At 34.9% G+C, this 15,005-nt stretch overlaps 1 protein-coding gene across 1 annotated transcript in view; it reads left to right on the forward strand.

The window, feature by feature from the left end:
• The window catches only part of AP3B1 (adaptor related protein complex 3 subunit beta 1), a 271,189-nt gene that overhangs the window by 251,655 nt on the left and 4,529 nt on the right, over positions 1-15,005 (forward strand). Inside the window, exons 25-26 of the mRNA XM_045021277.1 lie at positions 1,764-1,861; positions 7,327-7,465. Coding sequence (XP_044877212.1) covers positions 1,764-1,861; positions 7,327-7,465 — 237 coding nt within the window. The remainder of the gene's footprint in view (positions 1-1,763; positions 1,862-7,326; positions 7,466-15,005) is intronic.

A 15,005-nucleotide genomic window follows, 5' to 3' on the forward strand; every position in this document is an offset into this window, starting at 1 on the left:
CCACTGTTCTGTTGTCATTAGATAAACTGACAACATTCAAACTATATAACAAAAATAATGAATGTCAGGATTGTAAGCAGGGATAGAGTTAAAAATTATTTACAAAATGGAATAGCAACCTGTGACACAAATCATTATAAAGCTTATCTCAGCCAGACTTTAATGAATCATTTTAGTATATATTTACTGAGCTTAGATTTAGAGTAATAATGTCAGTTATTGTTCTGCTACAGTACATTTGACACATCTACATTTGGCATTTAAAAGCATATCCCAGGTTTTAAAAATCAAATAATTTTAGAATATATAAAATGTATCTTCTAAGTGTTTCTGTTGCTAAATTTGTAGCAATTGGTTAAAATACAGTAACTGGGACATAAAACAAATATTTTTCTGATTTCAGATACTTTGTCTTGTAATTTTTTTAATCAGAGGAAAAATATGACTTCTATATTAATCATCCAGTGCTGTTTCCTACATCAGCCAATCTAATTTCAGACTTCTAAGGTGAAAACATTATAAAAAATCAATAGCAAATGTTTGAGATTAGTTTAAATACCATGGATATTAATCAATTGATTTTTGTAGTACTAATGATTGTACCAATATGTTTAAGTAGGATAACTCAGGCATACAAACAATCAATATTTGCTGATTATTTGTCACACCAGTTAAGGGATTTTTTTATCTTTCCAAAATTTCACTTGCCCTATGGCTAGAACAAAGATTTTAATTGTAAATGCATTCTTAACTGGATGTTGCATATCGTAGTCAGCCAACGAAACATGGTAATGTCCACATATCTTGAATTTCTGTAAAATTAGTTTCAGGTACAAATAATTTGACCCTTGCAGAGAATGAGGTGAACAGTGTTTGTCTTTTTTTGGGGGAGGGAAGGGGTTAAGAAGGAATCTGTAACATATGTTGTTTTTTAATAGCAGAATACTGCTGATGTGCTATTTTGTTGTTGTTGGTTTTTAAACTATCCGCTGTTATGAAAACTAGTCCCAGCTTTGAGAGAGTTTCCATCAAGGCTTCCGATAAACCAGTAGCCTACTTTTTACTATGTCAAAAAAGAGACATTTTCAAAATTGAACTGATAAAATATTTTTCTTGCTTTTCAAATTAGTTTTTTCTATGTTTCTCAGACAATATTCTGTCCCGTTCCAAATTGTGTCCTTGTTAAGTTTAGAAGTGACTGTATTATAATAGATCCTTGGGTTTTTTTAGAAAAATATTTCATACTAAATAGGAAGATTGTTAAAATATTTGTTCCTGGATATTATACTTTGCGTAAGAAAATTCTTTGAATTTACTGGTGGTATTAAAACAAGAGAAGTAGAATCTTGCTAATTCAGACTAATTGCTGGGATGTTGCTGATTATTGAACTTTGTTCATTTGTTAATTTGCAAACAGTTTTTAAAAAATCATATAAGGTTGAGTTTTAGCAAGTGTGTAGTTTTGGTTTCAGTTATCTGATACTTTTTAGTTGACAAGAACATGTGCATAGCAATAAAAGTAACATTAGAAATACAAAAGCTCACTGCAGCACCTTGCTGTTGCATCTATGCTGGGAAGTAGGATGAGGCAGCCAGATTTTTGGTGAGAATTAGCAAGGTTTTGGATTAGCAAAGTGAAAATCAGAAAGGTAAGTTCTACAGTATCAGTTGATAATATATTTGCTCCAATTTAATTTTGGTTATATAGAATATTGTCTTACCAAAAAAATTTGTTCACTTCTGTGTAATTTCTCTTCTCTCAGTACAAAGGAAGATAACTTCAATGTTAATATTCAGCCCCCTATTGGAGAACTACTTTTACCTGTCACTATGTCAGAGAAGGACTTTAAAACAGAGCAAGGTGAGAAATATTATTTCAGTAACTTTGATAAATGCATTTTTGATTTCCGTGTGCGTGCACTGCAATGCTTTTCACTTGCACATCTATACAGATGCCCAGAAATCACTTCATGTATGTAGCTATTGATGCTATTCTATGCATTCACTTTCAATCTCATACTAATGGCTTGGTTTAGAAAACACCTTCAGAAGCACACAGAGTGTGCGTTCCAGTGGTACTTGACAACTGATTAATATATCTTTTAAAAAAATAAACAGTCCCTCCTCATACATAGTCCATAATCAACCTTTTGGCCCTGAGAGTTATGGTTTCCTAACATTGCTCACTAATGCATTTCATATTAGTGCTAATGGCAGGAATTTTAGACCCACCAGCTCAGAGAAATAATACAAATGTGTACTAATACAATGATGTCTGCTTTTATTAGTCTTTATTCCAAGCTATTGCTTGTGTAGAGTTAATGTACTTTTTCTCCCAACTATTTTGAAGTTCATTACAATCAGACTCCTTTAAAACAACGCTTCTTACTATTAAAAACAAACTCTTTGGCTTCCGTTTGGTGTAGCATTTTAAAAAGGAACCATTTTGTTGTCTACACCTCAGCTGACAATTTTCTTAATGTAGTGCTTTTAAAGAAAATCGGCATTTCTGTACAATGCATGATTGTGGCTTGGCCTGGACTCAAATGCATTTGATAATTTGAATGGTTCTTACTGTATGAATAATAAAAAATTATTATAGCTGGTTTTACTACATGTTAAATTGAACAATGCACACAGCTAAGAATTTTGTTCAAATTTACCATAGTACTTTTCAAGTCCAGAAGCTTGAGCTTTGGATGCATTTTCAAATTTACAATGGTATATTGTCATCCATCTCAATGAATGGGGATTTATATGCGTAAATCCTTTCCCACTGAGATGAGAATGTACTCATGGGACTCCATCTCATGGCTGTGTAAAGCTCAGAAACCCAGTATATCTATCAAGCAGTCAAGAACACCAATGAGTAATCCTATGCAATGCTATATATTATTAATAATCACTTTTGCATCATTTCTTAGTTACTTTTATATTTTAAATGATTAAGAATGCAGTCTAAGTGTTACTTATATTGTTTTCTGTGAAGTTGATCACTGCAGTGAAAAGTTAGGATTGTGAATTTTTTTCTTAACCAATTGATACTTATTTGCTGTTCTTACCCTTTGCTGGCTAAAGCCTGCCTCACTGCTTTACACCTGCTCAGCAAACCAAGGTGAGTGATTAAATGAGGCTTTGGCACATTTCTTTTAAACTGTTCCCTTCTTAAAATTGTAGGTAGGGGTATACTGTAAGTAAAGAAGGTTATTGTACTGCTTTCCCCACTTTTTTTTTTTTTTTTGCTTGCTTGCTTGCTTGATATTTGATCATTTTCTATGCTTTGCTTTGACTGAGGGCTTTTTTCCCCCTGACTGACCATATAGAACCATGAGAACATAGAAGAAGTGCACTTTGAGAATCGCTATGGTCCTCTGTGGAGTTGTTGCCAAAATTCTTTTTTCTTCTGCCATTTTACTTCTATGGTTGTTGATTATTTGTCTGAATAAATCTGGCAGCTGTTTGCTGTGTTTAATAGAGCAGAAAGGCTACTCTGAATAAAGCTATTTGAAATTTTGTTATATGAAGTATTTGTAAATCCATGAAGGTCTCTTGGCATTTCTGTATCGTTCTTTCTGTCTTCCTGAATTCATTCTTTGATGCAGGACTTGATGCTGGCAAATTTACCACATGTTTAAAACCCTCCTCTATAGCATCTTTTTAGTTATAGATTTCGGCTGTTTTAGAAAACTCTTGGTAATAGAGGTCTCAATTCTAAACTTTACATGTGTATTTATTTGTTACACAGTTCTAGGAATAGGTTGGAGTATTTTAAGAGACTTGCTATATGGGCTTGCTAAATGAAAATCCCAAATCAAAATAAGAAATGAATTTCCTCAAATTTTAGCAACACAAATCTTACTAGAGTAAAATGCAGGTCAGCTTAGAAGTTAACAAATGTGTTTCCATTCCATGTTAACTTTGATTTTACTTCATTCTCCAAATAAATCCAATTTATACACCTTATTGTTTGTTTTTCCTTATTTTGGACATGAAATGTTTCAAACCTTGTATCTTGAGATACTTTGTTTTATGTTTGCATTCAAAGTTAATAATAGGAAATGGTGGAGGGGTGGGAAGTAAGGGTGGCAACAAATTTGTATGGGGAAAAATGAGAAGATACACATAGCTTTTAAGAATTTTTAGGTCTAAATTGCATGTGCAATCTAATAAGAATACTAAGGATGGAACATACAACGTTATAGCAACATGCAAGAAAACAATTCACTGTTTCCCATCTTCACTCAGTTACACTATGCTGCTTTGCATTGTGAGTCACATTTTGTGTATTTCCTTTTCCCCCATGTTATAAGAAGGAGGGGTACAGACAGGGTGCTGAATATTCATGCCTGTGAAGGTTTCCTAGTGGCAACACTAGAAAACGGAAAGCTGTATTTATCTACATACTAGGCATCATATGCTGAGCTGTGCAACACTAGCTCACTTTGCCTTTAGTTCTGAACTGGGGAAACCTCTTTCAGTGTAAATCATTGCCTATCCATACAGTCTTGAGCAGCCGCTTAATTAATGTTGTGATTTTGTGATTTGACCATTTGGAAGCAATAGACTAATTAATTTTGTTATTTTAAATACTTGTTTCAGTCTTAGGCTTTAGCATTTCATGCCATATCTGCAGCACTTACTCAGACAAAGCTCCACTTGGCTTCAGTGGGAATTCTGTCTGAGTAAGAACTGTAGCACAGGGGCCTCTATCCTCATGTCATCTTGCCTGACTCTATTCCTTTTGAAATCAATGGCAAAAGTCCAGTTGACTTGAATGGGAATAGACTTGAGCTCAGTCTTCCCTGATAGATGACAATATATCAGCTGTATTTTGCATCAGTATAATTTTTTTTTCCAATTTCGTTTCCTTTTATTATTCAAACTGTGTATTCTTGATTCATTGTAACACTTAATTAACCCAAATTAATTGCCTTTCTGTGCACTGACCAAAGTTTTCTTAGATTCCAATGATTAGTGCAACGTTAAAGGTGGCACATGTTTTTTATAACTGGGTTATTAATTGGTATTTTACCATTAATATTTTTATTTTTAAAGTATATAAACATAGTTGTTTTGGCTTCATTTTACAATTTTTTCATAGATAAAAATGTAATTGATAATTTTACAAAATTTTTAAGTAAGTCAGGTATACATGGTGCATTTTAATTTAGAAATACCAGGGATTAAAAAAACACATTTACTTAATTTTATTAAGATTTATGCATCTAACTTGTGTTCCTAATAAGCAAGATGCTAATTCTTTAAATGGTCAGACATTTACTATTTTCTGGCCCTTAACTACCACAAGCAATCATATTTGATGCCCCTTAATTAGAGCACCTTTTTTTCTTTCCAGGTTCTTTTCCACCTCAGCAATCGAGACAATACATTTGCTTACCATGCTGCTCTCCTAAGTGTTCTTTTGCATGTAAATTAATCTTGATTCAGTTTACACTGTCATGCTGAGTGGTACAAATTGCCTATAACAATAAAACAGCATGAGTTAAAAATAAAGGGGGGTGGAAAGGCAGATTGAATGTGTGCCTTACTTGATAGGATGTTACTTTGCTTTATGCCAATACATTAGTCAACGATAATGAATCTTCTGTTCTGAAAAGCATGGTTTAGTTGATTTTTTTAATTTTACTTCAATGGAGCAGTACCTTGTCTTTTATAGAACAAGTTAGACAAACCATTAATGACAAGAGTGTTAAGGTTAAATATGAAGCAATGCATTCACTTCTCTGAGTGCTATCCATCTTTCCATTTACAGGAGCTTGACAAAAGTACTGGCTTTGTACAACATTTCCTTTAATTACATGCTGTGAGAAACAGGCTTTTAACATAAACATAGTTGCATTCATTTATTCAGCATTTGCTCTTCAATAGAGCTTAATGGAGAAGGTTTAAATCCTAAATGAGTACACACATCTCTCAGCAGTGTTATGTCAGTCCCTGTGCTCTGCTTAAAAGCAGTTTTAGATTGCTTATGTAGTTTTTAAAGCTTTTGCCTAATATTGAAGTTAAACAGTCTGAAACAGAATGTACTGTTTCCAAGGTTAGATAATGCTAATGCTGATTTTTTTTATAGAAGGTAGATATTTATTTTTGCTTTTGTCATGAGTAAATCATGTTCTAAAATATCCTCTGTATTACTTATTTATTTATTTATTTATTATCCAGAATTTCAGATTTTGTGAAAAAAACTGATTCAAATTCTAATGTATGGCTATGTTGAGTTTTTTAAATCAAATTTATTAAGCATCTGAATGGAATTTGCAGTATATTGTATATACATTTCTAAGAGGGTAGGATTTTTGAGCATTTTAAATAGTTTCGATTACTTAATTTTATTGTGCATATAAATATCTGACACTGGTTTAATTCTTTACCGCTTCTACTTGAGGTCCTACATTTCATTGTTTTTACAAACAGTTTTTAGCATCTGAATATAGCATAGATTCCTGCAGGATTTTCATATAAGGACTGCGTGAAGCTCTCTAGGGGTGTTTTTTCTGGATTTTATTTAACATAGATGACCTGCTAAATGCTGTTCTAAGCACTGGGTGTTGATGTAAGAAAAAAAATTCTTATAGCCTTCTTGAATTACAGTTCTCCTTTCATTTTTATTCCATTTTTTAGTTCATATGATAGCATGGAGGGCTGACATTTTAGCTGTATTTTGTAGTGATGTATTTTAATCAAATATAGTTTATCATTACATTCCTTAAGAGACAGATACTAGCTGAGTAAACAGTGTTTCTCAGTTTCTGATCTGATAATTTTAACTTCATCAATTAAACTGATCTAATTGACTGTGAAAATAAAAGATGTGAAATTCAAAGAATAATCAGCAATGAAATTACAACTGAGTATAGTGGTTTTATTCTTACACGATTGGAAAAAGTTCTTTAGATGTGGGCTATAGTTCAAATTTGTCTTATTTCAAAACTTTTGTTTAATATTTTATATCTTTTCTGTATTCTATATTATGTACTCTTTCTGAAAAGGAACTACTTTGGCTGCACACAAATTTATTAATATCACATCATTGTTCAGTTATTGCTATTTTCTTTTCAGTAACATTAAATTATTTTAAAATCACAAGTTAATTGGGCTTTTCTATAAATCTACACATGCTTCAATTTTTTAAAGTCAGTTTCTTGATAAGTAGTTTAATTTTATATGTAATTTTCTTCTAGGAAACCAAGAAAAATAAAGTTTATATGTCTTTTTGCTCTTATTCAGTAACAGACCATATATTTGTTTCTGTAGATTTCCTAAAGTATTATTTAAAAAAACAACACACTACTCTTAATGTTTCAGGAATGCTGACCGGAATGAATGAGACCTCTGCAACAATCACTGTTGCTCCACAGAATTCCACTCGTCTTGTGTTACTTGAGAAGGTGGTAAAGGCAGCAAACCTGGGTGTTGTTCCATCTGGTCAAGATAACATACACAGGTAAGCTAAGGCTGACATATGCAGTGGAACAAAGTGATTCGGTGTCAATGTGCATAATCTTACATTTATAGATGTAGAGTGGAGTTTCACTTGAGAATCGTGAGAAAAATAAGAGTCCAGATTCAGGGTTCCAAAAGGCATTTTTTAAATATTTTCTCTTGATTGATTTGATTTTTAAGCTTTTCCTTCCTTTTGTATATCTAATTTTCGTAACCATGAAAGAAAACCAATCTCAAGCTACTTTCTCCATTCAGATCTACCAATCTGCCTACATCCTGATTTACAACAGTCCTTACTTATCCAGTCATTGGCTTCCTTTAAAAATATCTCCATTTGGTTCAAAATGCAGCAGCCTGTTACTGATCAGTGATCAGGAAGATTTTATCATCCATGACCTCATCCAAAGAAACTCCTGACCTGGACTGCATCACAGAATCCTGAGTGGGAGTTGACTCAGGCCCTGACTCTAGCTCTTCCCATCCTTTCTGTCTACTTAGGCACCAAAGACCTAGATTAATTGAAGACCACTCAAAGTAGCGATCCTTTTCTAGTCCAACCTCAAATACAGAAGGGGACACCTAGAGGAAAAAGGGTAATATTTTGAAAGTGTCTAAATTATTTTGGAGCGTTGCTCCCAAATGTGACTTGGGCATTTAGGAGCCTAAATCCCATTGACTTTCCTTGAAATGTAGGTGACTTTTGAAAAAAATTGGTTAAAATTTTCAAAAGTCATGCAATTATGTGGCAAATGCAGAAACAAGTCTAACGTGTGGATGCACTTAATTTCTAGACCTCTAAACACCAAATGTTTTCTAGGAGACCTCACTGAGATGCTGTTTGACATAGATATGACATTCCCAAGATTTAATGTCTGGAAGATTTCCTTATCCATGTTGACAAATTTCCCTGTATGGCCCAAAACCACTTACTTGGCTTTTCACAAGTAATCCCTGCCCCTACCCTCACAGCTAGTCAATCCCTGGAACTGATTTCTGAACTAGAAGAGGATTTAGGAAATGGAAGCTATACCTGCTTGTTCTGAATTGAACATCCTCCACCAGGTTGAGATCTGACCCCTTCTGGTTTACATTCAAGAATAACATTTCTGTGTTTTTCTGAGAAAATCACCCACTTCTGAGAGAGCCTTTTGGAATGCTAGGAACCACTCATTCCACGGAAGATTGATAATCTGATTTTCCTTCCTTTGAATTCAGCCCTTTCATGTAACAGGTCATCTTGGAAGCACTGCAGGAACATTGTCACCTGCACTTCCCTGTGGCATTTGATATGGTCAGCCATGGAATGCTGTTTTACCTCAGACACTATGGGATTAGTGGGATAACATTGGATATGTTTACACTGAAGCTGGGAGCAAGCCGCATGGGCTGGGTAGACAGTCATGCTAGCTTGCTAAAAAATAGCAGTGTGGACATTGCGACTTGGGCAGCAACTCAGGCTTTCAAGGCTGCTCAGCCCCCTGGTCTGAGCTCTAAGCCACAACATACGCCTGCTATTTTTAGCACGCTAGCTCAAATAAGAAGATAAATAACTGAATTAGAGAAGAACCCTGTAGATTGCTTTGTGCAACTGAGGACATCAGAGAACCCCCAGAAATTGGTTCTTATGCAGACTTCTCATCGCCCCGCACTTCTCCAAATGGGCAATAATGTAGGTTGCTCTCCATTCTCCAGGAGAATTTCTTGGCAGTTTTATTCCATTTTTTTTCATGTATTTTAAGAAACCTGGAGGGTTGAAGAGAATAACAGACTTTAGGGTTCTCAACAGACCATCTATGAACAAGAAATTGCAGATTGAGACACGAGCCTCAATCCTCACCAGCATTCATCCAGCAAATTTCCTCACTTGACTTTCAAGAAGTAGAATTGCACATCCCCATCAGATGGAGACACTTAAAGGTTCCTCACGTTTGCTTTCATATCCTTCCACTTTCCTTACAAACCTTTCCTCATTTGGTCTTTTAACAACACAAAAAAAGTGTTCACAAAAGTGTGGTTATAGTCATTGCAAACTTTTGCGTACTTAACTGAAAAAAATGGGACTAACTTAGACTTCTTAAATCAGAAAACCATGGCCTTCTTGTAATCGGCAAAGTATCATATAATGTGACTCAATATCATGCACATAAAAGGAATCTGAAGTGTCAAGCAGATTAGCTCAAAAAGATGGGTCTACACAGGGAAATGGTCTTTGGACACTACACTTCCATCTGTCCCAAAATACAATAATAGCTCATCAACCTGTAGGTAGTAGCAGACGGAAGAGAGAAATCTGTTGCTCAGAGATAAAAGACCACAGGGCCAGATGTGAAGAACACACTGGACCTGATTCACTGTTCCTTTGCTTTGGTTTTATGCTTGTATAATTCCACTGAGGTCAATAGAATTGTCTGTTTAAACTAATATAATGGAGTGGAGAACCAGGCCATCCCAAGACTCTCTGATATCTGTATTCCTTCCCCTTCTTCTTCTTCTAGCCTTAGTCCCATGTGTATGAGGTCGGCTCTTCAAGTCTTTCTTCTCCATTCCAGTCTGTCTTGAAGCAGTTCCTCAGAAACTCCATAGCTAATCAAATCCTATTGTATGGCATCCATCCATCTATTTTTGGGTCTTCCAGCCCTTCTTGTACCCTCCACTTCTAAGTTAAGCACCTGTTTCCCATATATTCTTCCAGTCTTTTTTTCATATCCCCAAACCATCTAAGCCTGGATTCCCTCAACTTTTCTGTAATTGGTACCACCTTCATACTTCCCCTAATACGTTTGTTCCAAATATGGTCCATCCTTGTAACTCCAAGCATGCATTTTAACATTTTCATTTCCACTGTATTCAAGATCTGCTCCTGTCTCTTCCTCAGTGTCCAGCATTTGGTGTCATACGAAAGTATATTACTTCTTCTCCATGCCCTGAAACCCCTTCTGACCAAGTTGATATTCATTTCCCCCATCTCGTGGCCATCTGAGCTGTACTTCAAATTGATGTGGCTAGGAACACAGTTGTTATAGAACTTCTGTCTTTAGAGATTTGCTAACACAGGGCCTGATCACTGAGTGAAATGAAAAACCTGAACCAAGCAGAGTTGATGCTGAACAGAGTTAGATGAGTTGAGCTAGATATTCAGACAGTTATCTCACACAGCTCTCCTTGCAGCTAGCAAAGAATCCACATTCAGTGACATCAAATGATAGCATGAGGTGGCTTAGAAAGAAACAATGACTATAATGTCATCTACATATTTTCTTGTGTGAAATTCCTTCAGGATGGCCTGACCATGAGCCAACACTCTGAAAGGACACATGGCAGCAATAAGGTCAGTCTTCTGGTTTGATATGGAAAAGGTTCAACCCAATGTAGCTGGATTGCCTTGTTGGAGATAATGAAACCTCAAACTTTTTATTGTCCTTAATCTATTGTTTCATGGTCTGTTACAGCTTTTGAAACAATGAGTTCAATGTCCATCTCATTCCTAACTGTTAAAGTGGTCTTTCTAATGGTCAAGTCTTCTTCCCAGACAGCATCAGAACTTAGAAGCCTTGTTAGTAGAGATTTGTTATCTCATACTCCATTACAACACTATGGCCCTAAGGACACTAGTCAACTCTGCAGCCAAACAAATCTTCAACAGGAATCACACTATTCTCTTCCCAGCATTTTGCCCAAATCCAAAACACAAAAATGCAACTATTGCATACCTACCTTTCTTATAACTTTAACATCTGTAGTGATAGCTGAGAGTCCAGAAGCTTAATCTTAAAAAGAAAAGACAGTATAGGAAGTCACCCAAATCAAAGAAGAAAGAAGACCCTGACTATGATACCATCTCTACCTAGATCAAAAATATACTGGGGACACAGGATTATGAGCATATTATAGCAGATGAGTATTGAAGTCCTGTGTATTGGCTGAAGAAAGTGAAAGAACAGCAATCTGGTCCAATATACACATTTTCATAAAATACTAAAATATGGAACCCTACAGTACCTGCATTGATTCTTCAATAGCCTTCCTCTGTCCTCTTGTACTTCAGTCTAATATGCTGATTGTGCTCATCCCTCCCTATTGTTTCACCGCCTATCATGTGCCAGATGTGGCGGATTAACAGACTCTCTCTCAAAGGAAAGTGAGTTTGGGGTTACTATACAATTTCTATTTTCAGAGAAGGATAATGTCATCTGATCAATAATCTTCCCACCCTGTTAGTATGGGGATCGTTGAATTGGGGGGTATTTTTTGTGTATCTGGGTCAGTCTCAAAGATCCAGCTGGGAAATTGATTCTCTGTGTGAATAGCACTTTCCAGTTTTTAGTAACTTTGGGAAAAGAAACCTGGCCTAAAGTTGGTATGCAAGTCCCATCAGCTCAAGGCACAATATATATAATCGCTCCAGCTGCTTCCAACCAGTCAGTAAGAGGGGATATGACCCACATACTAAGGATAAGCAGAGAAGAGAAATTGATGGGCATATTTGTAACTATTCCATGTTAACTCATTGGAACCCAAATCTGTGTTCCCACTGGTTAACCAGTGAGGTCTTCCTTATAAATTGAAGAATGCTGAGGCAGGGCAGTGGCACTTTCTGAAGACCCACTCTGCCCTGCTTCAGTCCAGAAGCGTCTTCTGAATCTTTGGCCTCCAGATGGTCCTGGCATGGGAGCTCAAGGGAACTGAAATCTTCCTCTGGCAATGGCTCCTATGAAGCAGTTACTGGAATTGTTCTGTTTCCATGGCTTCTTAATTGTGGGGTACAGACACCTACTCTTCTCAGAAGCTGCACTGAGTAACCATTTATAATAGGCATAAGTAAATATATTTATAATAGGCACAGGATGTCCATTTTGCTTCCTAATTTCTCTAGTAAAGTCTAGATAAAGGATTAAGTGCCCTAGGCTAAACACTTAACTATTCCAACTGGTTCTTACTGGATTGATGAAGGACTGATACATCAGACCTTATTCTTCAGTTATAAACCTAGTGGAACATTCAAAATGAAGTCCTACTTTCCCTATACATTTCTGCTCGGGTCTTTTAATCATGTTGGCATTGATGTAAATAGAACATTACATCAATGCCAACATGCATTTCAGCTTTAAAACTTTTGGAAACTTGAAAGTTTTTTTAATACTTTTTTAATATTTGATTTATGTTAGTAATAATGACTTTTAGGAAAAGATTTTTCCAGGTTGTTAATGACCAACTAGGTTAAACCTCAGGCCTTCTACACCTCCAGCTAGTTATAAAATGCCAGAAAATGTCCTCCCTATTGGTCAGTATTCCTTAAGTAAATATTTCTTTCCCTAACTCAAGAGAGAAGTAGAATGTTTTAGTAGAAATGTATACTTTATAGAAATATTCAGAGGCTGTAGCTGGAAGGTGTTGCCAAGTTACCTACCCAAGTGTTTATCATTCCAGGAAATGAGACTTTCTCATTGGTAATAAAAGGTCTATATATTGAAAAATGCTGAGTGCTGATACAGTTTTCAGGTGATATCAGCATTCAAAGGTTTTGATTAATAGGTATGAAATACTTTGAGTAAACATCTTTGTATCACATCAGTCCTTGAGAATCTTTTAATTCCTTAGATATGTTATTGAATACAAGGAGCTAGAATGTTTGTTATAGGGTTAGGGTTTTTTTTAATTAACTTTAAGAAAATGCAGATTTCCGCAATCTTAAAAATGTATGTGCAAGCTATTTAGATCTTAAGTTAATCAAAATAGATTGTTCTATCCTAGCTTATTTGCTGTCCACTAGAGGACAGCACTGCTTTTGTATCTGAATGCATTAAAGTGCAGAATATGTGCAGCATTTTCTTTGAAAAAAACAAACAGAGACCTCTGAGTTAATTGTTTAAACAAAAAGCATTTAACATTTGCAAAGATAACCAAATGAGAGGGTTTTTTATCTAAAAGATTTTATCATTTTTATTTGTTGACTTTGTATAAGACAAACTGTTTTCTGTGATTAAATACACTTTTGCAAAAGGAAATTTATAGCTTGTTTTCAAAAATAGAAAGTACATAATTCTCAAACACTTATGTTAAATGCCTGATTCTCTAAGAACAGAAGAGTACAAAGAACAAAACAGATGCAAGAACAAAACAGGTTAACTCTTGTGTGTTGGTGGTGAGATGGTGGTCTATTGATTCAACTTCTTAACCAATCCAAGTTTTGCAAAGCAGACTTGGGTTCTCATGCCTTAGATGCTGAATATGTTACTGAGTTGATCATGGATATTTGATGAAGTAGTCTGAAAGTGGATGTAGCACCCTCTCTGATCATTACATGGAGCAGTCATAGTGATTAGCAGATAAGTCTTACAGGCTCATTTGCAGATCTGACTTTCACAGGGATACAGTGAGATTGAGTAGCAGCTGAGGCCAGGCTACTGGAATCTATTTTTGGCAAAAAATATTAGCATGCTAAAAATGCTACAGTACATAGCTGGTCATAGCTTATCTATAAAATAAAATGTTTTTCATTAAACCCCTAAATGTTTAATATTTCTATCATCACAATATAATTTGATTTGAACCATAAGTATGTTGAAAATTTTAAGGGAACTTTTTAATTCAATAAAGTTGTTTTTCAAGAAAACATGACACTATCTGAAAAATGAAAGATATCAAAATGATTATAAAATTATTTCTATGGTGTAAATGCTCTTTAATCTAGTTTTCTCTGCTTTTAATAATTTAATTGATGCCAATGAAGTATTTTCTGAGATTAAAATCATTAGTTTTAAAAATAAAAAAACGATTTTCCACTCTTTTCTTGTGAATGTGTTACTATTTTCAATACGTTTGAGATTAGAAGCTTTGGTCACCCCTGTATCAGAACCATATAGACATATACGGTTAAATCTGTCCCCAATATATCTTTATTCAAGTTCTAAAGTTTCTATGACCACTAAACAGTATAAATATCCAATATTTTACCATTTTTGAGATCCTTAGGTAATTACAAAGTAAAACTTGTATATAAATACAGTATTAACCAAAGTAAATCAAAACTTCAGAGTACTGAAATTACAATATTGTATAATTATTTATTCTTGATAACCCACAGCAAAATAAGGCTTCATAGCTGTTAACTCTGATATTTGGAAGTAGAAGACTAATTTATACCAGTATTTCTTACATACATTTATTGTGCAACTTCATTACACATTTGTCAACTTCGGACTAATTATTTTTGTACAGCTAGGGCAGGGCATTGCATCTTGTGATTGTCTTTCTTACTAATAGGATTCTGTCTGCTTCAGCAGGCAGTAATTGAAGGCTTCATGTACAGGATAGAAAAAAAAAGTTTTAGCCTGAGTGGGCCATTGTCACTGTTTCTGATAACCAGCAGAACAGAAAACAGGAGAAAATTGAACTTAGAATAGAACAATCAGAGACCGGAAGACTGTCCATGAGAAGAGAAAGTATGTCTTAGTACTGTTGAATTAACTGTAACAAATCCTTGTTTTGTTGTAAACAACTGTTCTGTTTGTGAATGTTCTGCTAAAATTAACTCATTGTTT

The sequence above is a fragment of the Mauremys mutica genome, chromosome 6, assembly GCF_020497125.1.
Source record: "Mauremys mutica isolate MM-2020 ecotype Southern chromosome 6, ASM2049712v1, whole genome shotgun sequence".
Classification (NCBI taxonomy): Eukaryota; Metazoa; Chordata; order Testudines; family Geoemydidae; genus Mauremys; species Mauremys mutica.